General features: G+C 47.5%; 7 protein-coding genes, 3 non-coding genes and 2 pseudogenes across 12 annotated transcripts; 4 read left to right on the forward strand and 8 right to left on the reverse strand.

Annotated features, from left to right (window-relative positions):
• The first annotated feature begins 81 nt into the window (after positions 1-81).
• SPPG_10162 lies at positions 82-154 on the forward strand. Its single transcript has one exon. It is a non-coding gene; the product is annotated as a tRNA-Lys (tRNA).
• Positions 155-561: 407 nt separating this feature from the next.
• Positions 562-2,277, reverse strand: SPPG_06781 (uncharacterized protein). Its single transcript, XM_016754980.1, has 2 exons — positions 1,919-2,277; positions 562-1,852 (listed from the first exon to the last, which is right to left on the reverse strand). Exons 1-2 carry the CDS (start codon positions 2,145-2,147, stop codon positions 720-722), a joined length of 1,362 nt encoding a protein of 453 aa, XP_016605824.1. The 5' UTR covers positions 2,148-2,277; the 3' UTR covers positions 562-719.
• A 1,774-nt stretch (positions 2,278-4,051) lies between these two features.
• On the reverse strand, positions 4,052-5,727 carry SPPG_06782 (uncharacterized protein; the record flags this gene model as incomplete). Its single annotated transcript, XM_016754981.1, has 3 exons — positions 4,052-4,723; positions 4,791-5,341; positions 5,415-5,727. 3 exons carry the CDS (start codon positions 5,725-5,727, stop codon positions 4,052-4,054), a joined length of 1,536 nt encoding a protein of 511 aa, XP_016605825.1.
• A 1,249-nt stretch (positions 5,728-6,976) lies between these two features.
• Positions 6,977-7,050, reverse strand: SPPG_10163 (annotated as a pseudogene). Its single transcript has one exon. The product of its transcript is annotated as a tRNA-OTHER (tRNA).
• A 90-nt stretch (positions 7,051-7,140) lies between these two features.
• Positions 7,141-7,215, reverse strand: SPPG_10164 (annotated as a pseudogene). Its single transcript has one exon. The product of its transcript is annotated as a tRNA-OTHER (tRNA).
• Positions 7,216-7,747: 532 nt separating this feature from the next.
• Positions 7,748-7,820, reverse strand: SPPG_10165. The gene has a single exon. It is a non-coding gene; the product is annotated as a tRNA-Lys (tRNA).
• A 123-nt stretch (positions 7,821-7,943) lies between these two features.
• SPPG_06783 (pentatricopeptide repeat domain-containing protein) lies at positions 7,944-10,371 on the reverse strand. Its single transcript, XM_016754982.1, has one exon. It carries the CDS (start codon positions 9,912-9,914, stop codon positions 7,959-7,961), a length of 1,956 nt encoding a protein of 651 aa, XP_016605826.1. The 5' UTR covers positions 9,915-10,371; the 3' UTR covers positions 7,944-7,958.
• A 100-nt stretch (positions 10,372-10,471) lies between these two features.
• Positions 10,472-13,905, forward strand: SPPG_06784 (uncharacterized protein). The gene is made up of 8 exons (XM_016754983.1): positions 10,472-10,700; positions 10,799-11,013; positions 11,073-11,157; positions 11,221-11,290; positions 11,356-11,379; positions 11,440-12,930; positions 12,990-13,627; positions 13,701-13,905. The coding sequence occupies exons 1-8, from the start codon at positions 10,530-10,532 to the stop codon at positions 13,743-13,745; spliced, it is 2,739 nt and encodes a 912-aa protein (XP_016605827.1). The 5' UTR covers positions 10,472-10,529; the 3' UTR covers positions 13,746-13,905.
• On the reverse strand, positions 13,821-14,604 carry SPPG_09407 (uncharacterized protein). Its single transcript, XM_016757570.1, has 2 exons — positions 14,338-14,604; positions 13,821-14,269 (listed from the first exon to the last, which is right to left on the reverse strand). The coding sequence occupies exons 1-2, from the start codon at positions 14,574-14,576 to the stop codon at positions 14,074-14,076; spliced, it is 435 nt and encodes a 144-aa protein (XP_016605828.1). The 5' UTR covers positions 14,577-14,604; the 3' UTR covers positions 13,821-14,073.
• Positions 14,605-14,797: 193 nt separating this feature from the next.
• SPPG_10166 lies at positions 14,798-14,870 on the reverse strand. Its single transcript has one exon. It is a non-coding gene; the product is annotated as a tRNA-Arg (tRNA).
• A 1,593-nt stretch (positions 14,871-16,463) lies between these two features.
• SPPG_06785 (small GTP-binding protein domain) lies at positions 16,464-18,348 on the forward strand. The gene is made up of 6 exons (XM_016754984.1): positions 16,464-16,636; positions 16,738-16,934; positions 17,272-17,398; positions 17,460-17,599; positions 17,713-17,904; positions 17,966-18,348. Exons 2-6 carry the CDS (start codon positions 16,878-16,880, stop codon positions 18,005-18,007), a joined length of 558 nt encoding a protein of 185 aa, XP_016605829.1. The 5' UTR covers positions 16,464-16,636; positions 16,738-16,877; the 3' UTR covers positions 18,008-18,348.
• Positions 18,349-18,787: 439 nt separating this feature from the next.
• Positions 18,788-26,046, forward strand: SPPG_06786 (uncharacterized protein). The gene is made up of 25 exons (XM_016754985.1): positions 18,788-18,898; positions 19,046-19,150; positions 19,227-19,364; positions 19,425-19,802; positions 19,874-20,284; positions 20,351-20,583; positions 20,652-20,831; positions 20,893-21,207; positions 21,267-21,761; positions 21,825-21,877; positions 21,941-22,091; positions 22,179-22,241; positions 22,311-22,405; positions 22,471-22,588; positions 22,663-22,788; positions 22,848-23,641; positions 23,699-23,840; positions 23,912-24,002; positions 24,062-24,219; positions 24,287-24,550; positions 24,606-24,688; positions 24,763-24,884; positions 24,966-25,215; positions 25,279-25,377; positions 25,439-26,046. Exons 1-25 carry the CDS (start codon positions 18,793-18,795, stop codon positions 25,995-25,997), a joined length of 5,529 nt encoding a protein of 1,842 aa, XP_016605830.1. The 5' UTR covers positions 18,788-18,792; the 3' UTR covers positions 25,998-26,046.
• Positions 26,047-27,100: the final 1,054 nt, after the last annotated feature.

The raw sequence follows: 27,100 nt of genomic DNA on the forward strand, positions 1-27,100 counted from the left end.
GAGCAGCTCCGCGAAATGAGGCGCGATTTCACTCCCTGATCATTACAACAACATGGGTTTCACCTGTCGTACAATTTATATGCCCGGTTAGCTCAATCGGTAGAGCGTGAGGCTCTTAACCTCAAGGTTGCGGGTTCGACCCCCGCATCGGGCTCTAGCGGGGGCAACGCGAAAGTTTTTTCGACAGATGGCGTGGTGCTTCTACTCACAACAATATCGTTTCTTCAGTTGTCAGTGTCCGCTTAGCTTTTGCTGGGCGTCATGAACCCATTTGCGATTTATTTTCTTGAGGGCTGCTCGTTTGAGGATGTGTCATTATCCTGGTCGCTTATTGTAAAGGTTTGCATACATTATTTTGAAAATGAATTACGCTTTGGGAGGCATCCTTGGCTTTGGAAGCACTCGTTTACTGCCATTTTATGCGGTATTCGTTCTGCCCATCCAGCAGGAGCGCAATCTTGTCCCAGAGTCTTTTGTGCATTAAAGACAAGTTTCCATTCTTGCCAGACAGCGCTAGTGTCGATGCTTGATTGCTCATAGTAAAACACTTTCAACCACAAGTTCTCGGGTATTTTAGCAAGTTTTTATTTTGAATATAATGTACACGATCCAATGGTCAAATCTGACCCAGATCAAAAAGCGGAAGCAAACCAAACCAAAATCTACAAAGCAACAAACCACAAGAAAAAGGCCAGCCCTCTACATTATTCTTTTTTTTTCTATTCCTCTTCCTCCAACAAAAACGAGCTGGCCTGGGGGTATCCACAACCTCTAAATTCCCACTCTTCACCACTTCCAGTTTTGACGACGCTTCTGACCACTTTGGCAGCCTTCAGATACGCACCACTCTTTTCACCATAAAGGTCTTCAAACATTTTCAAAGCGGCACAAGCCTCCATGACATGGACATCATCGTCCAAATGAGCGGGAGCGCCACAGAGGGCGTGCCATTCGCGGGCCATGAGGGCAGGAGTAGAAGGCAACGTCGGGGATCCGACGGGCGGAGAAGTAGAGAGCGGTTCCATGTCCATAGAGTCAAAGTAGGCGGTTTCGAGGCGGTCTGGGTGGAGGTTTGGGCGACCTTGGGAGACGTAGAGAGCTAATAAGACGAGGAGGAATCTGCGGAGAAGGTGAATTTGATCTTTTTGGGTCGGGAGGAAGGCGAGGGTGGTATGAAGGTATTTACAGGCGATAAGACCTTGCATTAGGGGAAAGTCGAGTTGTTGAGGAAATACATGCCCAGTTGTGACGGCAACCAACACAACAGCGTTGGTGAGCTCTTCAAGAGCTGCACGAATAGAGTGCTCGTTTTCCTCAATTTTCCATTCAGAGACGAGTTCGGCAAGGTCTTGGCCCAATTTGCTGCCGACGGCCTTGCGGACTCGTTTGTGAAACTCTAGTTGACCCCAGTGGGGATGAATCTGTTCGGGGTCAAAGCGAACATCTTCACGGGCGTCCTGGAGGATTTCGAGAACATTTGCCGTGTCGTCGTCGTCAACGGTTGGGGGGAGAGAGTCGATGATGGGTGTGTAGGTGTAGGCCCAGTAGGCGAGACCTTGAGCAATGACAAAAGGGTGTTGGAATTCGAGACCGAGGCCGAGGTGGACAAGAGGGTGGAAACAGTCATTGCCGAGACCGCGAACAAGAGTGGGGAGATAGGTGGCGATGGTAGGTTTGATTCCGTTGGTTTCGATTTCCGTCAGAAAGAATTGGGTGTACGCAGTGTAATGGGTCTGTCCTTTGCCGAGATATTCGGTCCAATTGTCCGCCGTGATTTTGACAGTGACCGGACCAGCCGGGTCAAGCATTTTGGATTCGAGGTCGTAGCGCTCCTTCATGACCGTCTCGCTCGCTAGTGATCGTAATTATGAGTCATTGTCCACACAGACATTGAACTAAGAGTAAGTCATTGCCTTACCATTGATTTTGTAAAAGCTCAACAAGGCATGCACAGCATAGTTGGGCTGGTACTCTTTGGTATGACGGTTCAAGACCTCGACATGGTGACTGGCAAAATCCTTGGCCAGAAGCTGCTCAACAACGTTCCAGCGCTCCCTGTCGGCCTCCACATTGAACGCAGGCACAATGCGGAGGTGAGACGGGACAGCAAGCGTGGCGCCGTTGTTGGGGAGAGTTGTCACAGGCATCTTTGGCAATATTTTATTGAAATGTGAAGAATGAGATGTGGGTGGTGGGTGATAATTGCTTTTTGCAAAAAAAAAGCGAGTTGTCTGGATGTCGTTTTGATAAAACAAAAAAGTAGAACAATGGGGGGGAATTGACAGCTCCTCCCATCCTTTTTATATTCCCCCAATCCCCCCCACCCACAAAAGTGCTCAACCTTAGTCGGTCTGACACACACACATCACAAACCCTTTTTTCATTGAAATCCAACACGGAAATTTCAAGGGCATTTTGGACAGGAAGCGCGCGACATTTGGGCACACACACACCGCGACACACTCACACACAACACACACACATAGGCATATTGCAAAAAGGAAAACAACAAAAACCAAAACGCGATAACCCTTTTCAACCATCTCTCTCTCCCTATAGGTCAAAAACGGCTGAGACCCATTTGCGTTTATTGACAAGTAGGAGAGAGGAGAGGTCTCGTGGTGTGTTGGGTTTGGAAGGTTGCAACAAAGGGCAAGATCAAGAAGAAAAAAAGGGTCATGAGAGCAAAAAGAAGGAACCCAAATCGCCACCCCATTCAGCCATAAAAAGTCGCGCAACACACTCACAAAAGCAAGTAATACGCGGAAATGCGGCGTTGACAAAGCTCACGAGACGCGACACGGATAACCCACTGAGTCAAACAAACTACAAAATGGGACCATATGACTCGCATTTTATATTGCAACTATTCAGAGTGACTTGAAATTGTTTCGCTTCTAAAGAGTGTTTTGTTAATAGCAACAGTTTAAAACCATTTGACATTTGTTGCCAAGCACCTTTTCCACCTTGAAACCTTTTTAAAAAGTTTTAATATGTAAACGCATAATCAAAAACTTGTTAACGAACAGCTCAAGCCGCATTGGAGCATCAGCATGGGTGGCGGATCATTCCCTGTTGGACATTTTGTGGTTGTCCCCTTTTCTTGTGTACCTTTACGCAGCAAGCCCTTTTTTTTTTCTTAAACAGGCGTTCATCCATACCCAGCAGAGCAAAAGTCGTGTGATCAATTGAAACGCCTGGTTTCTGATTCAAGAAGGTTTGGAAATGCGCGATTTGAAAGGAAGGTGGTGGAGGGTTCGATTCCCTTTTGCACACAAGGTGGTTGTGGACATCTCACTTTTCTCTGGATCATTGACTTTGATACCGTAAGAATGGAGAGGATCGTTTAATGGTTGACCATGCTAAAATGCTCTATTTGGTGTGGATAGATCTGCATGCATACCGGCAAGGAGGATCGACAAAGGACACTTTCATGGGTGTGCGATACATACAAGGAGGATCGACAAAGGACACTTTCATGGGTGTGCGAGTTCCATCGGGTTTGGTTTTTTGATCATCTGTTTTCCATTTCTCTTTGCCAACCCTCCAGGCCCATTTGTAAATGCACTCGAAAAGTTAAACTTCGTATAGGTACAGCTTGCAATGAAAGTTATCAATTTATAAAGTTGTCAATCAAATTTTTGATGCGAGTGAAAACTTTTTCTCTACAAACGAGGCTAAAGGCTTAAAACCTTACTTTTTACATCGAATCTAAAGTCTCTTTTTGAATTTAACATTTACAGTGGGTATAGAAAAGAGTGTACATGCAAGGAAAACAGGAAACAGGTAGCAGGTCACAGAAACCAGTGTAAAATCTATCCTAAGATCTGTCCTGGCTAAGGCTGCGGGTAACCAATGTCATGAAAGCGACAGAAATGCAAAAACAACGAAACAACAAAAACCAAAGGAAATGGGGGAACCACACAGCGAACAAAAACCCTTCCTCCAATGAGAAAAAACAAAACAAAACAGATAGGCCCGTACCAAATGACCAGAGCAAAACAGATACGAAAACGAAAAATGTCAATCGAGCGGAAATAGGACGTCCCGTTCATATCATCCTCATCGCGGGTGCACACTCACGATCACTGCTCATCAACATATTCCGGACCTCTCTCAACCTTTTACATTCGATCTCATACGCATCCACCAGAGTCTGAAATCTCTGGACCTCGGTCGTCTCAGAGTGGGTCACAATCTCGGCGGGATTGAGCGCCAAATTACCAGAGTCAAGAATGTACGAGCAAAAGAGGGCGAGGAGTTGGAGAGGGCTGGAGCTGTTGCTGGACTGGGGAGGTTGGTTCTCTTGAGAGGGTGATGCAGCGTCGGATGAGACTTGCGAGAGAGAGGTTGTGGAAGTGGTAGAGTACGTGCTCTCATCATCAGAGTCTGATAGATCCGAATCGGACGTGTCCGCGGTAGAGCTACACTCTACTTCATCCTCCTCAACTTGGTCGTCTTCTTGACCGTTGTCATACGGGGACTCGTCCTCGTCCTCCTCGATCTGGTAGCGATTGCCGGTAGTGCGAATCACACCGCGACTTTGGCGCACAGTTGCGGGCAAGCTTTTCACCACGGCCCGGCCGGACCGTTCATTGACCGATATACGGAACGTTGGGATATCAATTGCATCGTTAGTGGTGGTAGTGGGAGTACCCGATGAGGTCGTTGACGCTACACTGCCAGACCGGATGCGTAAGGCAGCAAGTTTTGTTTCATAGTCCTTTAGAGTTCGTGTCAGTCAGTATGAGCTGTAAAATGGAACATTTTTAAATGGACTCAATCATCACCTTGAATCCTTTTGCGTGCGGGTTGTAGTTCTTTTTTAGACTATTCACCTTCTCGCTCTGGTAATGCGTTACGGCGATAAACTTTGTTTCTTCAAACAAGTACGTCGTAACGGACTGTCCTTCAGCAGAGTGCTTAATAAGATGCACGCGGGGTTGGTACTGGTGGAATGAATTGAGATAAAAGTAGCCCTCCGGGACGGAAGGATAGTCAGGTGAGGAGCCCGGAGAAGGGGAACGTAATGAAGACGGGCATCGATTGGTAAGCTTGATTTTGGCAAAGGATATGCCCTGTTGTATCCAGAAGGCGCCAGACTGGGTAGCACTCGAGTGCAAAATTGCTCTGCAGGTTGGGACGAGCATATCCTCCGACTCGCCTCCGCTTCCGGCATCGAGGGACACCGGCGCCCAATGACCGTTTTTGAATTTGAATTTGTGCGGTACGGTTTGCACGATATCGATTGCAATGGAATAGAGGGCTTGAGGATCAAGGCATATGGGCCGGAACCGGAGCGTCGGGAAGAGACAGCGACCGCCTTTGGTGATGATCATTTCTGATAATGAAATATAAACAAAACACGTAAACGCGGCTGTCGATCTAGGACGAAATGAATCAACTAGACGCACCGTTTCCAACCGAATGAAACTGCGCCCAAAGTTTGGCATCCTCCAACAATATTGTCGGACCATTGGCATTTCTCATCGTTGATTCTTGTCGAGACCCATGTGGTGACAATGAAGGCGGAACAGTAAGAGTTCTCATTCCTCCTTGCCGCAGCGGACGCCGCTCAACTTGTTGATCGTTTCCGGATTGCGAGGACATGAGATTGTTGGAAAGCCGCCGGGTTTTGGCCTTGATGAGGTACGAGCTTTCATGCGAGTCGTCATCATCGGATTTTCGCTTTGGTACGGCGGTATGGGACGACGCTGTTGTGTGCATGCACGTGAAAAAGATGCGTGTGAATATGTTACCTTGATCAGCATGTGCTCGCTTGTATTTTAACGATCTGGCGATCTTACCATTGCTGTCATTTATTCCACACCTTAAACGATACGCCGACGACACAACTTGCCCGACATGCATGGTTAAAGGCGACAAACACGCAAAAGGTATACTATGAGATCTATATGCCCGCAGCCACGAGTGCTCACTGTGCGTGAACAACAACGAGGAAAAGGTGACCCTCTCGCTTTTTATATCACTCTCGCAGCTGTGAAGAAAAACAAAACAAAAAAAAGACTAGCGCACTTTTTCCCACTATTCCAATTGGTTGTCTGGATGGTTAATAAAAACAAGGGTCCTCTCCTCCACCACCAGTTGAGACAGAAGAGCGGCGTCATTCCAAACCCCCTCAAATGGTACAAACTATTATAAACAAAAGAAAAACGGGTCCATTTGCCGTAAAGCCCCCGCGTCTGTTGTTTTTGTTGCATATCTCTTTCTCTTTCATAACTGGGTGGATACATTCGAACAAGTGTGTTTCATTTGATTATTATTACGCATAGCACTAGATATTGTGGATTTGGAATGGCAATGAAATTGACTGCAATGCTAAAACAAAACGCCAAGGCCAATGAACGCAATGGCAGATGCTACTACAAACTTACAAAGAATAACAATGAATACGCAGATCATTCCGTAGAAATTCGTCATCACTCCAAGCCAAAAGACCCGTGGGAAAAAAGATGATCGCTCATTACCTAATACATTTATCAAGGATGCAACTGCGGGAATGTTGACTCATTACAGAATGTATCTCTCTCTCTTCCTTTTAGGAGGAGGAGTTGGAACCCCCCATTTTCTCCCAATCTGCGGCAAGGGCGTTTTCACCCCATTTTTACGCCATCTTTATGTTGTTGTGCGCAAGTGAGAGAGTGGGATGGCGCGAGAGCGGGAGAGAGCCTACTCACAGATGGAAACTTTGCAAGAAATTCCATCAGATTTGCAGCTCACAAAAGTCATGTCCTAACGAGTGACAAGTCTGCATAGAAAATGTATGATCTTGAACAAGAAATAAGGACAGTTTTACAGAGCAATTCAACCAGATACGGGAAACAAGAAGCCTCACACTCAATCGATGAAGCTAACTAGACATTTAAAAATATGTTGTATTCGAGTGACCACGAGCTTGCATCATAAATAAGTGACCTCACGCATGAGAAAAAAGAGAGATAAATAGTGAGAGAAATGCCCGCAGCGGGAGTCAAACCCGCAAACTCGAGGTCAAGAATTCTCACGCTCTACCGTTTGAGCTAATCAGGCATATAGTAACACTAACAAATGTTTTTCATGAGATAAAATACCGTCAGGGATGACATGCGGGAGAAAAAAAGGAATACTACCTCAGAGAGATGCCCGCGGCGGGAGTCAAACCCGCAATCTTGAGGTCAAGAATTCTCACGCTCTACCGATTGAGCTATTCCAGGCATATAAACACTATTGTTTATTTACATGACGAGGTCAAGTTCATTATGGTTGACTTGCACGACAAAAACAAGGTTTCAGATCCAGATCAGGACAGAAAACTACCTAACTGCAATTATGGAGAACCCGCAGCGGGAGTTACACCCGCAATCATGAGGTGAAGAAACCTCACGCTCTACCGATTGAGTTATTCCAGGCATATAAAGCGCGACGAAAAGCAACGTCATGCGGCAGGATTTTGGCAAACTGTCCAACGACATACTTGAGGATATTTGGTGGAGTGCTATGAGGTTGAATATAAACGCTATTGTTTATTCGAATGACGAATTTGACTCATATATGGGTGACTTGCACGAGAAAAATAAACTGCATTATGGCACCAAAGCAGGTGAAAGCTGCAACCTGAGGGTGAGAGCCTTACGCTCAGCTAATTGGGCATGTAAACATATAATGAGGGCGAGCCTGCATCCAAAATGGGTGACAAGTTCGATCGGCACATTGGTGCCAAAAAAATTCTTGTTTTCTCTGTGCGCAGAGCCCGATGCGGGGGTCGAACCCGCAACCTTGAGGTTAAGAGCCTCACGCTCTACCGATTGAGCTAACCGGGCATTTCCATTCCATAAAAATACAGAATAAATCCTGAATTAACTCTGCTCATGTTTGACATACCATTCATTCCCATGCCCACTGCAAAATCGGAAAGCCACTCATATAAATAAATATATTATACAGTGAATACAGTAGCACTACAGAGCATCAGGAATGGGTCTATTCAACATATCCAATACGTCACGTACACTCGCTTCGTAGCCACCCTTTGTGACAAGTGCAACGTAGGCACTCTCGAGTCCCGCTGATGTCGCTATGCGATTAGTATCTTTCATCCATCGAATCACCGTCGGCAACAACTCGACACGGCCCGTCTTGATGAGAGTATCGATGAGCTTGGTGGTAGATATCGGTGTGAATATGTATCGACGAGGGGGAGGTGTGATATCTTGGGTAGGTGAGGGAGAGGTGGTTAAAGGTTTTTGCGTCGCAGCGTCTATGACCGCCTTTTCTCGGGCAGCCTCTATTGCACCGCTGTGTTCGGCGGTATCACTTTTGAGTTGTTCTGCTGTGTCGCTCCACTCGCCCGTGTCTGCATTTGCGTGTCGCACCACGATTTCATCGGTCGCTTCATGCTCGTTAACGTCGAATGCTGGGGCGGTCGGCAGTTGAACAGCCAGAGACGAGGTAGGCACGGGAGACAAAAGAACCTCAAGTCGCCCGGTCCGCGCGGCGGCCTCCATCACAGCCTTCAGGGCCATCCTGGGAGGATTCCGCATTTGGCGCAACGTCTCCCACACCGCAAACCCATCATCCCATCTCTCCAGTCCAAAATAAATCATCATCGCCCATGTGCGCGCCAAGGGCAGTTCTTGTCGATGCTTTTCCGTCATATCATTGTATATTGTCGTACCCGAAAGAAAGTTGCCTGTTTCGGACGCTAACTGAAGGACCGATGATTTGACTGTGGCCAAAGGTTCGACCTTCAATAGTCGCATCTCCTCGTACAATGTATACGCATTAGCCCAGTCCTTTTGCGAGCAATATGCTTTTATCGCGGCATTGTACGCATTGGCAGATATCACCAGAGAATGCTCTTTCATCTGGTGAATAACGCCCGTTAAAGTGTCCAGGGAGCTGCCATCACGACCAGCGCTATAGGCGACAATCAGCAAGTTTAATAGATTACTCGACTCTGACGGAGGAAGATCCCGAACGAAATGTGTCCGCAGCTGTGTGAGTTCATCGAAACGTTTCGCCTTGATTAACGCCTTGACAAGCGGGTGATATGCTTCCATTGTGGGCGTCTTTAGAGACCAACGCATCAATTTGTCGATAAGCAATGCCGCGTCAAGATGACCGTCCATGCATAGGCGGGCAGCCAGTCCGTTTGCATCGGCCATTCCGGGCAGCAAGTACTTTTCAATTAATCTCTTGCCACCATTGAGGGCTTCTTGGGCGTCTTTCGCTTGTGCCATGCCGATCACCAAAGCCCCCAAGAGGTCCCCCACCTCTTGATCTTTGTACAGAGAGCGGTAGAGGACAAATTCGAGCTCCTTCCATTTTCCTCGCTTGGCCAAAGGCGGTATCAGAGCCAAGGAGACACTCATTGTTAACGCAGAGCGCTTTTCGATGATTTTTTTGGCATAAGACAGTGCATTTTCTACCTCTGAAGTTTGGGCCAGAGCTGTGGCGATCGTTGCGTACACTGTGACACTCATGTCGACTCCCGCGTGCTTCATATCGCGGAACATACGCATCATGAGTGCTGGCTTTTTTGCTGTTGCAAAAGCCCGTATCAGCCCTTCATATGTGTCGGCATCAAGACTGGTGCCTTCGCGCCAGATTCGGTTATACAACTCTAAAGCTTGAGCAGTATATCCCTTCTTAATGAGACTACACAAAACGACCTTGTACACCTCTTTCTCTAGTTTCATCCCGGTAAATGTGATCTCCCCCATCAGCGCACGCACACTTCCAGGATTAGAGGTCTTTGCCATACCCATTACAAGATTAGAAAGAACTACGGCATTAGGCGTGATCCCATCAACTTCCATATCGCTCAAAACTCCTCGGTACTCTGGAGGTATTGCTCCTTTGGTCAGAGCAGCAGATATAATCTCATATTCTTTCAAACTAGGCGGACGCCGCATTTCGCGAGCATTTTGGAGAACGATTCGCAATTTTTCCAAGATAGATTTGGGATCTTGATTGGAATTCGTCAAGATCTTGAGTAATTGCAGTGTCACCTTGCGGTTGATACTTCCTCGCTGCTGTCTATCTTGATAGAGGGCCTGATAGGCGTCCCAGCATGCTCTGGATTCCGCTGTTGCACGGCCTCAACAAAGTCATTCCAAACCGATCTGCTCGCAATTGGAGGTTTCAAAGTAGGCTTTGGGTTGGAAAACGATTCTCGGGACGGGGTGCGTTTGTTTTGCTTGTCATTTTGGGAAATAGAGCTATATCTGCATGTCGAGGTTGGTGAAACGCAGAGAGGAGCAGGAGTCGAGCAGCTGCGGGAAGTTCTTGTCAAAGAAAGAATCAAGCGCCTGGGAGGGAGGTGAAACAAGGCCGAGGACAATCGCCTTTGCATTGTTTGTGAACGTTGAGACTGAGGTCAAAGTTGGGAGAGGCCACTCGATCTGTGTCGATGGCAACAACCAGATCGCCATGACTCACGAACCACCTCTGTACAGTATACACCAAACTTTCCAGATCTACACATCTGCATTTTCATTCACTAACCAAGACTAGTCAGAAGCATCACCATGACCGCTTTACCGCAATCAGGAAGAGCCATTGTCAAGAACATCATCTCTGGAGACAGTATTGTACTTCGCGGGAAGCCGGTCAACGGCCCTCCACCGGAGAAGGTCTTGTCACTTTCGAACTTGGTAGCTCCAAGGTTGGGGTCTCCCAAAGACCCAGAAAAGGAAGAGGTACGTAGTTTGTTTACGATCCTAGTACATCCTTTGGAAAGAAACGCGTGTGATCGCCTGTACATGTTCTCATCTGCCCCATTTTGTCGCATACTCAGTCGTTTGCCTTCGAGTCTCGCGAGTACTTGCGAAGTCTATTGGTCGGAAAAGAAGTTGCCTACAAAGTGGAATACACCACCACAACGAATCAACGTGATTTTGGCGTCGTCTTGGTACAACATCCCATTGACGGGGAGACCAACATCAATCGCATTATTGCGCGAGAGGGATGGGCCAAGGTCAAGTCTCCCGAAGGAAAGCGGACGGCAACCGAGTGAGTGTCTTGTAGTACTTGCTTCTTGTTGGAAGCGTGGTGTTAAGTATTTCATCTAGAGAGCAAGAGCTATTGGCAAGCTTGGAGGCAGAGGCGCAGGCAGCCAAGAAAGGAATCTGGCAGGACCAGAATACTTCCAAAGGAGTATGTTGAATGAGAAAGACTCGTGTATGAAGCATTTCAAATTGACATTATCTGCATATGCAGATTGTTCGCTACGATGTGCGGGATGATGCGAGAGCATTCTTGGACAAGTACAAGGGAAAGCCTATCGACGGTAAATGGCTCTTCAAAGCTAATGCACATGATCGGAAGGTTGACATCTTTCCCTTTTGTATTCAGCGATTTTGGAGCAAGTACGCGATGGTGTGTAAAATCATGTAGTATCGCTTGTCTTCCATCGTAGGCTAACTGGGCATTTACTAGGATCTACATTCCGAGTCTGTCTACTGTTGCCAGAGGGCATTCGTCAATACATTACACTGATGCTTTCTGGTATTAAAGCTCCAGCATACCGTAAGGGAGTGCCAAACGTGGAGGATCTGGTGGAAGAATACAGTGAAGAGGCAAAGTACTTTGTCGAATCCCGCCTGTTGCAACGTGACATCAAGGTGGTTTTGGAAGGGCTTTCATCCAATGATAATTTTGTCGGAAGTGTCCAATTCCCGCTCGGAAACATTGCGGAGGCTCTACTTGGCGAAGGATTGGCCAAAGTTGTGGATTGGACGATCACGATGGTCACTGGTGGTCCCCAAAAGTACCGCGCAGCCGAGCAGCGAGCAAAGGACAGGAAGCTTCGGATATGGAAGAGTTGGGTTGGCAAAGCCAAGGTTGGCGGTCCGGAGCCCGAGTTTGATGGCATTGTGACTCGCGTCTTGTCAGGCGATACACTCCTCGTACAGAGTATTGCTACAGGCAAGGAACGCAGAATACAGCTTTCCAGCATTCGCGCACCAAAGGCACCGGAGAAACCCCAGCAGCCCACAAAGGACCAGTCCGTGAAAGAGTACGGATACGATTTCGAGGCAAGGGAATACCTACGGGGCCGTTGTATCGGAAAGCCTGTCCACGTGGTTATTGACTACATCAAGCCGGCGGATGGCCCGTACGAAGAGCGCGAATGCGCAACCGTAACCCAAGGACCGAAGAATTTGGCAGAGGTATTGGTAGCCAAGGGGCTGGCAGATGTTATTCGGCATCGAAAGGATGACGATAATCGATCATCCCAATATGACCAGCTACTGATCGCGCTCGATCGTGCGCAAAAAGCAGGGAAAGGCATCCACTCCACAAAAGACGCACCGGTTCACCGTATCAGTGATGCCTCATCAAATGTCGCAAAAGCCCGACAATTTTTCCCGTTCCTACAGCGATCGGGGACAATTTCCGGTGTTGTTGATTATGTGTCGAGCGGATCACGATTTAGAATATATGTGCCATCCCAAAATTGTACTCTAACATTGGTTCTTGGGGGCATTCGAGCTCCAAGAGCAGGTCGCCCTGGTGAGAAGAGCGAACCTTATGGACCCGAAGCTTTGGAATTTGTAACCAGGAGAGCCATGCAACGAGACATTGAATTCAGTGTAGAGGGCCAAGACAAGGTGGGAGGGTTTATCGGATCCTTGTATCTTACAATCAATGGCGAGCGGAAGAATGTGGCAGTCATGCTAATGGAGGAGGGGTACGCCAGTGTACATGGCTATTCTGCTAGCCAAAGTCCGAACGCCCACGCATTGTACGAAGCGGAGAAGAAAGCACAGGATGCTCACAAAGGTATTTGGAAAGACTGGACACCCGAAGACAATCAGCCGATTGTAGAGGAGAAGCCAGAGGAAGACAAGCCGATTGAAACCAAAGACGTGATCGTTAGCCATATTGAAGACGGCGGTCGGATATTTTTGCAGGTTCTTGGTTCCGGTGCGTTCTAACTCGAGATGATTGAATTGCACACCGTATTGACGTGGAGTTTGATCTAGATTTGGACCGCCTCGAACGCCTCATGGCCGATTTTTCCCTTCACCATAAGAGCGCAGCAGCTCCACCATACCAACCACGCAACGGCGAATACTGCAGCGCCCAATTCGGTGCCGACGACCAATGGTACCGCGCACGGGTAACAAAGGTCAACCCCGACAAGACCTACAACGTCACGTACGTCGACTATGGAAACTCGGAAACAGTCCCAGCATCCCGCATCCGCGCCCTGGACAGCTCTTTCAACACCATGACGCTCAATCCCCAAGCATCTGAAGCCAAACTCGCGTACCTCCAAGTCCCAACATTAGACCAGGATTATGGCGAAGAAGCTTTTGAGCAGCTCCGTAATCTGACCGAAGGCCGAACCCTTCAAGCACGGATTCTAGGACGCGTACCGAGCTCTGTGGGCTCAGGGCAAGCACTGAACGTTGTGCTATACGACACCAAGAATAGTCGAGACGTGAGCGTCAATGAACGTTTGGTCCGAGAAGGGCTCGCTATTGTGGAGAAAGTATACAGAAAACGCTTTGCGGGACAGCAAAACGCGAAACGTGCGAATGGGGCTACTGGCAATACGGCGAAAAAGAGTGTTTTGGACGCTGTGATGGAAGCACAAGAGGATGCTAAAAAGAGCAGGGTGAAGTTTATATCTCGTACATTTTATTCTTCATGTGCTTGATACTTATCCGTTGTTTTATTGTTGTTTTTAGGCGAATATGTGGCGGTATGGGGATTTCACAGAGGACGATGAATAAGCCCAAAAGGAAGGCATTATTTCTCATCTGTCAACAGCAAATCTTGTGCTGTATTCTGGGACCGGTTGAGTTGAACTTTTGTACTATGTAGGAATGTAGTTTAGGTGATACCATTTCTGCATCACAGTCCAAAAATCAAACTTCTCTATCTGGCGCCAAAAACATGGTTTGCAATGAGCCAAACCTGGAATTTCTGATCCGTACTCAGCCGCCTGATCTATTGAGCCATGGCCTGCAGTTGGTACACTGTTAGTGTAGAGGTGACAGAAACTGGCACTAGCTACTACACCAGGGAATAAACCGGCGACAACCGGTTCGGAAAAGCCAACTAAGCTACTACTAGGCAATTATACACGCAATACGTAACGGTTGGTTCTAACCGGATAATTGCCCACCACCACACAGTCCCTACTAGGCCTTGATCTGGAACTCTTGATGGCATTGAAGCCAGACTCTTGCATCCAGGAGCGAATCGACTGGGCAGCGTCACAAGCCAGAGGATGTTCAGTGACAAGGCTTGGAGACTACAAAAAAATGCATGTCAGAAGATGACCCGATGACAAGAAATGCAAGAAATGCCATCGATACATACCAACCAAGCTCAACTAAGGTGGCAGCATAATAGTAGGTTTTGTTATCGGATCCGATTGGTTGCCGCTGGTTCTGATCACGGTTGCTGTCGGGCGGTCGAGGTCCTCGACACCACCACATCTGTATTCTCATGATTCGACTGACAGTCGCGATGAGGGTTGCGCAGATGGTTTGAGAGTCGAGGAACTGGTGAGGAAGGGGAGAGAGAGCAAAGGCTCCCCTTTTATAGACCTTTGGCATGCGCCTCACCGCAGTTTAATAAAAAAACATTACATGCATGCCACACCAATCTGAGCGATAGAGGGGGTTCTGATTATGCGATATGATTAACCGGATTAATCCGGATAATAATGAGTCCTAGTGCCATTTTCAATCACCTCCACACTGTTATATTTTTCCTAAGTACTTAATCGCAAATTAAAAGTTCGACTGGAAAAAAAGTTATCGCGTGAATTCCTCTACGAGCCTACCAGGATTCGAACCTGGAATCTCCTGATCCGTAGTCAGGCGCCTTGTCCATTGGGCCATAGGCCCGCTTGACTTCAGAGCAGCACTGTTATTATTAGTTTTCATTCCTGTTGTGCTGGATGACCTATAGTTGTGGAGATGGAGCCGACCGTACGACTTGAGGTTCCGCTCCTGAGTTGACCCCCCCCCCCCCCAAAAAAAAGGAGAACTGATACCAAATCACTCTTACGGGTGCATCATAGCGTGCATCATGGCGTGCATTCAGACGACACCCTCCAGTCCCATATGCAGTCATGAGCGAGTACATATAATGTACGTGTGAGTGAAATCGACGCGTAAATCCCGTAATCTGCAACTTGCGGACGCCCTTTATCATTGAAATCACACCACTAGAGTACAGAAGGAGGTGTTACTATTGATTCAATCTCACATAGCCTTATCATAGTTCAAGTGGACACTGCGTCGATATATGGGCTGTGAGGGCTAGCGACCCAGCCGCACAAAGACGTCTCAGCGGGAAACGTCCCCATGGACTGGCGTCGGTGCTTTCATACAGGTTTTTCATTCACTGATACGGGTCGACACAAAGTGCCGAGCTTTACGAACAGTGGCCATCTGAACGCCCGCATCCAAACTGAACGCCATATATCCGATCTGATTTCTGCGGCCCTTGTCAGCAAGACACAGCCGAAAGGCCAGATCAAGCTCAAAGCATTGCCATGCACTTTGGGATCAATGCATCAAAAGAACGCCTGCTGCTATGTACCCTGCTGCTTGGTCAAAACCGCAGAGACCAGGCGACCTAGTGATACAGATTAACCCGCACGGGTGTTACGGCAGAGGTACGCCCCGCCAGCCTGTTCAGAACTGGTACGCAGTCCCTCCGTGTCGAGGTCACAGCTGTCCAGTGCGAGAGGATGTGCGGACCAGGCACAACGTCACACTGACCAGATTTTACGAACATGTGCACCAACATGAATGCCGCTCTCTTGAATAGCCATCAGTCCCAACACACACGGAGGGGTCGATAAACGTCCACTTGAACCCTTCCCAAAGTAAGCTTAACCCTCAAGCTTACCTCTTATTGTTGGCGATGGTGGTTGAAGAAAGGCGAGGAAGAGATACAAAAGAAGCGAGGAAGAGACCCAACGCGTCCTGCTTTTATGGGGTTTTTCCCACGCTCCCACATCCGACTCTTGATAAAACCAAATTTGGGCTTATGAACTGTTAGAATGACTGTGCCATTCGTATTTGTTCCTGTGTACTAAATTCGGGTTAATCAAGATTTGGCTCATCATTTTAGCTGACCAACGTGTTACGTAATGTTATGGTCATCGCTCATCGATCGTCTTCCAGATACTCTTCCAAGACAACAGCGCAGAGGTCAACAGAAATATGCCTTGTAGATATTGGAGGATCATTCAACTTACAAGGTTTGCAAATTAAAATCATTCTTTTGTGGGATACACACTCTATTTGAATGGCCCACCTGCCTGCTGGTTAAATCAAACCAAAACACATTTCACATGTGCCTTCCAGTAGCTCCACTAGCCACACTTCTAGAAGTCTCTAGCCACCGCCACGTTACCGGATATCTGGATACATAGTGGCCGCAAAAGTCCGCCTTGCTTACTCCCCCCCCCCCCCCCCTCCTCCTCTTGTCACCTTTATTTTTCCAAAGTCTGCTTTTTGCTCGCTCGGGCCAGCCGAACATTACCGCGTAAAACCCATATTATTTGCTGTTCGTACGTAGCAGCAACATCCGTTCTCGTGCAGTGACCAACCTATTGGAGAGACGCTCGTGGGAGATTGTTATTAAGAGTGCACAGTAGGTACGGCATCCGCGCAACTCTGTGAGGCGTGACATTGGGGTGTCTATGGTGGTGGAAAAAAACATGCGGTTCGCATCGGCTAATCGCTTGCATCACCGCAGTTCTTGTTGCATACGAATAGATTGCAACCATTGCACACTGCTGTACTATCGAACGTTATTATAGTCCCGTCCATACCGCGTCGTCATCAACGTCGACAGTCCCCAACCTCTCCTTTTTCGCGTAATTTCAATACCAAACCATGAGAGAATACAAATTGGTCGTTCTTGGGTCTGGTGGTGTTGGAAAGTCGGCGCTGGTACGTCTTCCTTTGCGTTTCGGGCGGTGCAGGGATGTTTTGGAGTAAAGGGTGCCAGGAAGACACCATCAGTGGAGTGTGGGGTTGAAGAAGAGATAATACACAACCGTATTCTGGAGAACATTGATGTTGAATAGCAGAGATGCTCTGGTGTCCATCCATTCTCAGAGTGTCGGGGAACGTCAATGGGAAGGCTGTCAAATGCCAGTGCCGGCGGCACTGTGGTGGTTCTCTGCTCGTGGAATTTCTGCAATTTGGACTAAAGAGTGAAAGAGCGCTGCTGTTCACTTGGCGATCTGCGCTGACCTCTCAACTATCCTCTTTCTTGTCACAAAAGACAGTGCAATTCGTACAGTCCATCTTCGTGGAAAAATATGATCCTACGATTGAAGACTCTTACCGGAAGCAAGTGGAAGTAGATGGACAGCAATGCATGCTCGAAATTTTGGATACAGCCGGAACTGGTATGTCGTTGGCCGGTACTGAAATCGTGGTTGCCCTGACCTGACTTGACGTGCTATACAGAGCAATTCACTGCCATGCGTGATCTTTACATGAAGAACGGTCAAGGATTCATCCTCGTATACAGTATAACATCTCAAGCAACCTTTAGTGATCTCGTGGAGTTGCGAGAGCAGATCCTTCGAGTGAAGGATACTGAAAAGGTAGGGGTCCGCTTCCCATCCGTCATAGACAAATGCCACCCTTCTTGTACACTTGTGGAGGCGGCTCGGTTCAAACGGACAGTCTTGCTAATTTCTTCTGTCGTGTCTTTCAGGTGCCTATGGTGCTTGTTGGCAACAAGTGCGATTTGGAAGACGACAGAGTTGTTTCACGAGACCAAGGGAGCTCTCTAGCCTCACAATGGGGAGGCTGCACTTTCCTCGAAACAAGTGCAAGGAAAAAGATTAACGTTGACGAAGTGTTCTTTGACTTGGTGCGCCAAATCAATCGGAGTATGCCAGACAAGGTATGTCTTTGTTTGGGAAGGTTGTTTTAGTGGTGCGTGCGTCTAAGAATGGAACTTGTAGGACAAGAAGAGCAAGGACAAAAAGAAATGCATCATCTTGTAGTTGATTCCATGGCGATGTTCCCTTTATCTCAAATAGTGGATTACTTTAGTGACATGATTTCGAGAAGGTTGGCGAGGGAAATGTTGACACGTCCTCCTTGAATCTGTTGCCCCCCATATATAGATTTTGTTGTCGAGCAAAGAATTCTCATGTTGTGTGGCGGAAATAGTGTGGCTTTAGGTTGAGTTGGAACGGAAGCGAGGACAATTGGGGTTGGAGCAATCACAGAAGAGGATACCATGGAGATTTGATGTTGGAAGTGACAGTTGCCCCATATACATGTTCTGTTTGCCGTGCGTAATGGATGTTCTGTGTTCTTTTATCTTTACTTTTGTTTCCCATTGAAGCCTGAGTATGCATAATTATTGATTTTAATATGCATCTGGCAGCTTGCGTGGCCCCAACGTTTTGATAATACAAGGATAATGCTGGATTGGAAACTTGCAAGCCGACCGACCGTGTTTTGTCACGTGCCGTATTACGCGAAGCTTCGGACCTAGAGTGTCAAAGTTCACTTTGTCAAGATCCCCAATGGCATCTCTCTGCGTATTGTAATGTCAAGTAATATCATATTTTCCAATGTCCGCTGAGAAGAGAATGATAGTAGCATAAGCGTCGTAAGAACCGGCGAAAACCTTACGGACCCATTCTACTGTCATTTGTGCGCAATTGCCGGGCCAATTCGATAGCATTTACACCTCCCCCCGGAGGCAGCCGTATATATCGTCCTTTCAACAACGTTGTTGAGCTGTCATAATATCATCAGCCGGAGTTTATAGCCAACCATGAGCGACGAGAAAAGGATGGAGAAGCTCTTGAAGAGAGCCAAGCCCTTTTTGGATGAAAAGTTGAAGGCGAAGCAGAGATTAAGTTCTTTGTGGAATTTTTTAGGTCCGTAGTACAAAGTATTTTATGTATTGGATTATGAAGTCTGGCAAATTGGCAGAGGTCTTGGGGCTACTCCCCTATCGGATCGGATCGCATCATTCGAAGAGCTCAATCCTACGCACCAGAAATCTAATCCTTCTCACCGCATAGACAACGCAAACGAGCAAGATCAATGTAAATTCTTTCAGGAACATGACTATCCCGTCTACACAGTCATGTACGACTGCTTTTCTCATCAAGTCGACAAAATCAAATGTAAGTAGTTGATTAATCGATTATCCCCTGGGTAGTACCTGATTGGAAGTGATATATTAACACACCATATTACCAGCACGAGAGAAGCCAGAGAAACCCTTGCCAGTTACGAGCAAGGAAGTCAACGACCTAATGCGAATTTTGCAAATATTGAGAAAGATATTTGCGTACCTTCCCGAGAAGATGCGATCAGGATGGCAACGGCGAAGCATTGGTAGGTGATGTCGGTCAGTACGACTTTCTGACTACTTTTTTCACAAATGCATTTGTATAGTTGGAGTACTTCATACGCTGTTGGCAACGACGAATCACCCAAAACTGCGTATAGAGGGATTTCGTCTCCTTCTGATGTATCTTGGCTGTCAGACTAGTGAATCAAGCGAAATTATGCCTCTGTTTGCGAATGCTATGCCACTGGCTGTATTCGATGCATTTCCCTTACCAAATCCTATTGAGCTGGCGAAAGGAGACTGCGAAGATGAAGAGACGGGATGGTTAATATCCGTTGATGATGGAATAAATAGTGGGCGAGGGGCTCCTGGTGAGTGGAAGGGCGAAGGGAAGGGCCGCTTGGGTCAGACTCCCATCGAGTGGGAGAGACGAGTACATACTTTTATGACTGGCTCGTCTGGTGTGGGTTCTGGGAATAGCTGTAAGTGTTTGCAAAGGTTTCACGTTTGGTGTAAGTGTCATCTTGTTTACTCCATTTAATAACTGAAACAGCCATTGACAAGACATCCTTGTTGCCGAGCAATACTCCCTTCACATCTTACGACTGTGTCGACCTTTTTGAAGAGATTCTACATAGTCTTGTGGTAGCTGCAGGAGGATCTGATCCTACGGTTCCAATTCAGCCAGCACCAGCATCTCGAACTATTTCTTCACTATCATCACGAACACCCTCTTTTGGCGATATTAGACAAAGTATCACAAATGCTATAAGTGATACAAGATCCTCTGGAGGTCGATATGGGAATGAGCCGTCATCAACGGGGCGTCCTGAGGACAGCACGGACGATGCGGTGGTATCAACAAAATTGGAGTTCTTGTGGGAAATATTTAAAAAGTATTACTTGAGACTGCTGTTCCCTCGAGTTTCGCGAAAAGTTGGGATGGAAGTTGAAGATGGAGAAGGTATATCGTTGCTGATCGTTTGAGAGCATTATCATGATATATAACCATCAGTTCTGATTATTGAAGGATTCGCGACTTGCCCTCCCCAATTACTGCACTGTCTCATTAACTTTCTCATACGACACGTTGCCGATCCTTCGTCTTCATCTTCCCCTTTGCGAACTTTACTTCTTGGAACCGATAGCTCGAATCATGACATGGTGCACGAGTGGCTTCGACAGGCGATGCTATTGCCCTATGTATGGAGCGATGTAACTCGTGGTGCAATAGGAGTCATAAGGATTTGGTGTAATCTGCCTGTAAGTGACTTTAACAGTTCTACCATATTTAATCAAACAAGACAACTCAGTTTTGCCCTACTTGAAAGAACGATGAACGACCGCCGTTTCTCCGATTTCCAGCAGCGAGGCAATCGGTCACAGGTTCAGATGAGAAGCTGGCTGATGATGATGGTGTCGACCCGAATGTATTCCTGAGGCGGTACATCCGAACTTTACGATTGGCGTTCTTGGAGAAACCGGATAGTGTGGAATACATTGATTCCCAAGTACGGAAATGCATCTCCTGATATGGTTTTTTATGCTCTCTCTCACCGTTCAATGGCTTAGATGTCGATTTTTAACGAAGTGCTCTCTTTGTACCGTTTCTTGACACTTGACACCACCCACCTTTCACCATCTCGCGCAACGTGGCACACCCTGACTTCAACTCTGTTGGATATTACCTCGCAAGTCCTTTGCCAAACCGATCCTTGCGCGGTGGTTCACAATTCTACAAGGGCTGCCGAAATCGCCGATATACTTCTGGAGACTGTGTTCTGCACGTGGGTGCGAATCGGCCTACGGGAAGATGAGATATGGCGAACACTGAGAAAAGTTATCAAGACTTGTACTCGTTGGAGAGAGTGCATTGTACAATGGGAGGTCAGTGTGGTTATATGTACTTTATCCTCGTTCATGCACTCAAAGTTCAGCTCTATTAGAAAACTACAATGAAACTGACTCGGATTCTATCACACCACGTATACTCCATCGACCTGGACGTCGGTTCCAACACCGATTTGTCCCGACAACCGTCAGTTGCACCTACGCCCACCAGTGCAACAAGTGCAACCACCGTGACACCCCATAGCAAAACTGTTCCGACGTCATCTACATCATCGGGACCGACCCGGACCCGCGATCGATCTCAATCCATTTACTCCACAGGAGGTCCTCCAAAGATTACGAGCACCCAAATCAGAACCAGATCAGATACATCCAACACTCTTCACGGTGCCAAGAGTGAGTCAGATTTGGGTGGTGCATCTAGAAGCGGTGTCAGTTCGCCAGAACCGCGACCTGCGGAGAAAGCATGGGCAATTGGGTCAATGGCGGGGAGGAGCAAAGAAGGGGACACCAAAACCGGCAGTGTTGGAACAAGCGATGAAGTCACGGACGGATCACTTGGGAGGAAGAATGAGACTGGTGTGGTTCCAGTGAGTTATAGATTTCCTATTTTTGTGCGTAGATTCAGTATATGTAACGGTCAACTTCACCAGCCAAAGAATGACAAGAAGACCGGCATATCTGTTCACTTGGAAGCTGCTGACAAGTAAGCATCCCAAAACTTGCCTCTGTCAGTGCAAAACCGCTAATTGGATGTTTTTGCTACAAGTCCCAGCCGCATTCCAATACTTAGCATACAGCGAAGCTCGCCAACACCGGAATTTGAAGATTTATCTCATCTTCCGTTCTGGGATGCGGAAACGGCTCTGTTTGCATGGAAGAATGTTGTCTGTGTGTTGGGTGATGTTAATGAGATTCAAGTGGGTATCTGAGCACACAGGGTGAATTCCCCCAAACAGGATGGACCTTATTGAATATTGATAACACGTTGCACTTTCTATTGTTAGGTGGCATCAAATCACGCATTAGCTATTGCTTGTCTCATGGCTGTATGGGATACATTGGAAAAGGTAAGTTCATTCTTCTCTTTCTTTGCGGTGCACCCTATTTTCTCAAATAGTTGTGTTTATGTTGGCAAGATACGAATGAGTCAACCCTACGAAGGAGATGTCATACTCATGCCGCCTCTGTTCCAATTCGCAACATGGTTCTTCAAAGCTGCGGATTTGGGAGAGTGAGTTGAGTTGCGGTTTTTCTGGTGGTCAACTTAGGGAAGTTCTGACCTGTCTCTGTCTGTAGCGAGTACGCAGAAGGGAGAGCCATTGCATACGAGAGCATATGTAAGATGATGTGTCGTAGGCACGATCAACCATTCCCAGAGGATTACTTTTCACACTTCTTCCGGCTCCTGGCAAAGGTAAGTGGGCACACCCAAGTGGAGAGACGCACTCTATGTCAGATGCCATCTCATACTTGCGTGGCTGTTCATAGGGTTTTGCGTCTGATGATAGGAAAGTTGTATACGCCATATTAGCAAATTGCCGGAAACTCTTCGCCCTCGGCCTACCGGGCAGTTATATCCTCATCCAGCCATTCATGAAATGTATTCGGAACCTGGTAAATAATCCATCTTTATATCCTTGAGTACATGTATACTAAAGTGAGTGTATCTGCAGTTCGTTGATGGAGGTCAAAAGGCCGATGCACAGAATATCCCAGAGTCAATTCGGCAGGACGCGATTGTCATTCTTTCTTCACTGATTCCCGTTTCAAACCATTACGGAAGGCAAGAAGACATGCAACTACGACGCATGTCGTCGACCTCTCAGACAGTTCCTACCTTGCAACCGTCCCGACAGTCTAGCAAAGACGGAATGTACATTGGATCGGATTATAGTGGGCATATTGAAAGCTCTCGACCCCAATCCGTGTTGAGTCGTCGAGAAGTCACACCTCCCAGACCCATCAGTACCAACCAGCTCGGAGCTCCACCACGACCTCCAACCCCATCTCCCGCTGCCATAGCAGCCGCTGCTGCTGCTGCCGCGCGGGCAGCCAACAAAGCATCACCGTCGACAACATCACCACGTCCAGTTTTATTACCTCCATCTCCTGCAGCCCTCGCTGCAGCTAATCGAGTAGTTACAAGCACGATGCCAGTATCGCCTCAATTTCGCCCCTCTGTAGCTCACTCTCCAGACGGTGGGGGATACCTGTTCCCAACTGTTTCATCACCGCAGACACAAATGCCATCACCGGAGCTGGCGATACCCATCCTCGGCCATATGCAAACTGCTGACCCTCCGACCATGTCATTCTTGGAATTAAAATTAACAATCAAAGACATATTGCTGGCCTTGATAACAGAGGAGAGATCACCTTCTCGTCATGAGAAAAATCCGGAGACTTTGGCGCTCTTAATGTGGAGTATAAGCGTCCTTGCATTTGAAGAAATGATTGGGTGTCAAAGGTAGTGAAATGGACATGTATCATCCTTCATATGCTTGCTCAAACCTTTGTTTTTTAGACCGGTTAAAGAAGTAGTCGATGATTGCATAAATACGCTGCTCGATCATCTGACAGTAACAAACTTGAAAGTCGTGCATGCCGCTGCTGATGCGCTGACACTGTTTGCTCACAATTATAAGCTGGTTAATTATCTTGATAAGGTACGTCAAAGAGAACACAAAGAACCTGCTGGATATCTGGCGAATTTGAACTCGAATATGTTTGCTCCTAGCCTATTCTTCAAGGTGTGGTTGAAAAAATTGTGGGTGCATTGACTGAGCAGATGTTGTTCCAACATGGCCTTACAAGCAAACAAGTTCGCGGTAAGTCTTTAGTATGGTTTTCATGCGGTTATACTGTTGGACTGACAGCATTGATACAGGGTATCTTGTATCCCGGCTCTTGTACTGCCTCCTTGAGTGGGTTATGATTCTCCCACCAGACCTGTGGGCCGTTCCAAAAGTAGCGCATATGGTGTTTGAGGTCATCGAGAATGCTCTAAGTGCCTCTGATGGAGGCCATGGAAGCGTTGGATCGGGGGTATGTGGACTCCTTATTCAACCTAATGCACCGCAGTTCACAAAATTAACTCCATGATTGTTCAAAGTCTGAATCCGATCGCTCCATACAGTCATCAGTCCGCAAACCACGTATGAGCATCCACGAGGCTGCACCATTCCTCGTAAATACTGCTATGGGTACACGAGAGGGAAGCTCTTCCTTCCCGCGTGATCGTCGGTCAATGATGATATCGGACGGGAAGCCTACCGCGACCGATCGAGCCGAAGTGAGCGCTACCACTAACGGGCTGAACCAGCCTACGGCAAAATCTAGCTTTGATGATCAGGATGGTGATAGCAACTTGATCATGGTTCGTCAGATGCCCAGTTACTTGCTGGAAATACGCTAATGTTCTGGCTCTACAGGAGACCGCTGAGAATGTCTTGACCCATATCATACACCATGTAAACAATTTTGCACAGCCTTGCGGTGCAGCCATGCTTGGAAGGTACGATGCAGGCCAGATGTCAGATTTCGTCCCTGCTATGTCTAACAGGACCTCACTGGTGGACATCGGCACAGTCAGCTAATTGACCCAGCTCTGACTGAAGATCCTGGGAAGGATGGCGAGCGGTATCTGTACTTCACTTACAACAAGACCACTCTGATCACGGTGATCGATATGCCGGGGCGTACCCCACTGGGTAAGCATCCAGTGTGTTTAAGTGTAGGATGGGAATTGCGTGGCCGCGTATATTGATCATGACATTTGGAATCATGCGCAGACTCCCGAGCTCGTCTCATAATTCGCGATATGACTGGTCGATATTCTTGGGATACATATCTGTTTTACGAAGACTTGCAGAAAATGAGACTAAGAACAGAACAGCAAACTTCTCTTCATCTCTCTGACGAATCCATGGATGATGCTCCAGCCCGATTTGATGCAGATCCATGTCAGTATCAAGGAATTGTATCAGCACTCAAACTTGCTGACGACATCAGTTTCGAGGAGAATGTCAGAAGATTTGTGCCGTAAGATTTGTTGGATTATGTGGAGTTTAATCACTTCGGAGACTGATACTTGATGAACCGTAGTGATCCCGTCACATATGTACGAGAACAGGGAACCATGCCTGAGTGGAAAGAAAACACAGGAGTTGAGACTGCGGACATGTTGGATGAATTGCTTCAGTAGTAAGTCCGAATGTTAAGCGATTCCGGATGCCCCACCGATGCTAATCTATCTTACCTAAAGTATTGGAACGGCTCATCCAGACTGTCTTCTACGGGATAGCACTCCCCTAAATGTTCCACCAGAACTGCACGCCCCCGCTCGCGATGCCGTTGGCGAGATGGGCAAGCAGCTGCAGCGTCAAATTGATGCTGAACGCCAATGTGCCGAATTCTTTGTCAATGATTCTCTGGGAGAAACAGTTCAGCGAATACATGTTACAAACGGAGAAGCGCGACGTATCGAACCACACCCACCACCTGTCGACATGACCACCGAAAGCTCCAATCCTCCACGTCGTCGAGCAACCGTTCCACATGTGCAAACCTCTCAGCGACCCTTATCACAGCACTCACAGCGAGAATCAATCCTGTCTGAATCCGTTGAACCGACCAAGAGCTACATTCGTGTGAAACCTGGCCCGCACCCACACACTGCAACTCCGTATCAGCGTGCACGGCTGTTACTGAGCCATTTGGGACATGTTGACTTTGATGGGCTAAAGTTTGGATCCTTTCATATGCTCGGGAAAACTCCGGCGTTGTATCGAGACATCAAAGTCCTGGATCGCAAGCATGGGTAAGCTGGCTTGATATGCCTTTCCGGTAGCCTGCAACTAACCTAACCATACAGGCGAGAAACTATCAAACTTGCCATTATTTATGTTGCTCCTGGACAAGAGGATGAACAAAGCATTTTCAGGAACGAGCACGGGAGTGTGGAGTACGAGGAGTTTGTATCTAGTCTAGGTTGGGAGGTACGTCGAGAAGGCTTACATCTTGCATGGCTTGTACAGGACTGACAATCGTTCTCACCTACTAGATTGATTTGGCTACGCACCCAGGGTTTTTGGGGGGCTTGGAACGAAGTCTTGCAAACGGAAGTATTGCGACGTACTATTGTACCTCAACATTGGAAATGCTTTTTCACGATGTGACCAAGATGCCTACAGACCCTAATGACCCGAAGCAGTTAAAGAAGGTAAGATGTATTGAGTCCAAAAGCTGTTTGACTTTCATTTCCTGATATGTTTTTTTGGTTCTATGGTAGAAACGTCACATTGGGAATGACCATGTCCACATTGTATGGAACGAACACCACCGTGAATATCGGCGGGGAACAATTGGAGGCGATTTCGGAAATGCGCAAATCATCATCACTCCCCGAACGGATGGACTCTTCTCAGTCGAAGTGCTACGGGACGCCAAAGTTCCATCCTTTGGCCCGCTGCACAACCAAATGGTCGTTAACAAGAAAGTCTTGGGTCCCCTCGTTCGCCAGACGGCTCTGAATGCATACCGAGCCGCACTTGCCATTGGCGATCCGATGCAAAAGCAGAACAAGCACGTGGTGGGCATTCCACTCAATCGACATGCATTTGTAGCGAGGCGAGAGGATATAAAAACGATTGCGGAACGCCATAAAGTGGCCAAATGGACATTTGAGCGCTTTGTTGAGAGCGTATTTGCGACTGGGGCTGAAGGCATTGTAGGCCAAGTTGAAAACACTGCGGGTAGCAATGCCGGATTGTCAGGGTCTTCACCACTAGGGAAAATTGTCAGTGGACTGGTGGCATGATGAGACTATGTCGGACGGTGTTATTAATAATGGCAAGGACTGATGCCATTTTTCTAATCTCACGCAAAACATCAATCTGGATACGAAGGAATGGGGTACCCAGAGTTC

This window comes from Spizellomyces punctatus (genome assembly GCF_000182565.1).
Source record: "Spizellomyces punctatus DAOM BR117 chromosome Unknown supercont1.13, whole genome shotgun sequence".
Classification (NCBI taxonomy): Eukaryota; Fungi; Chytridiomycota; class Chytridiomycetes; order Spizellomycetales; family Spizellomycetaceae; genus Spizellomyces; species Spizellomyces punctatus.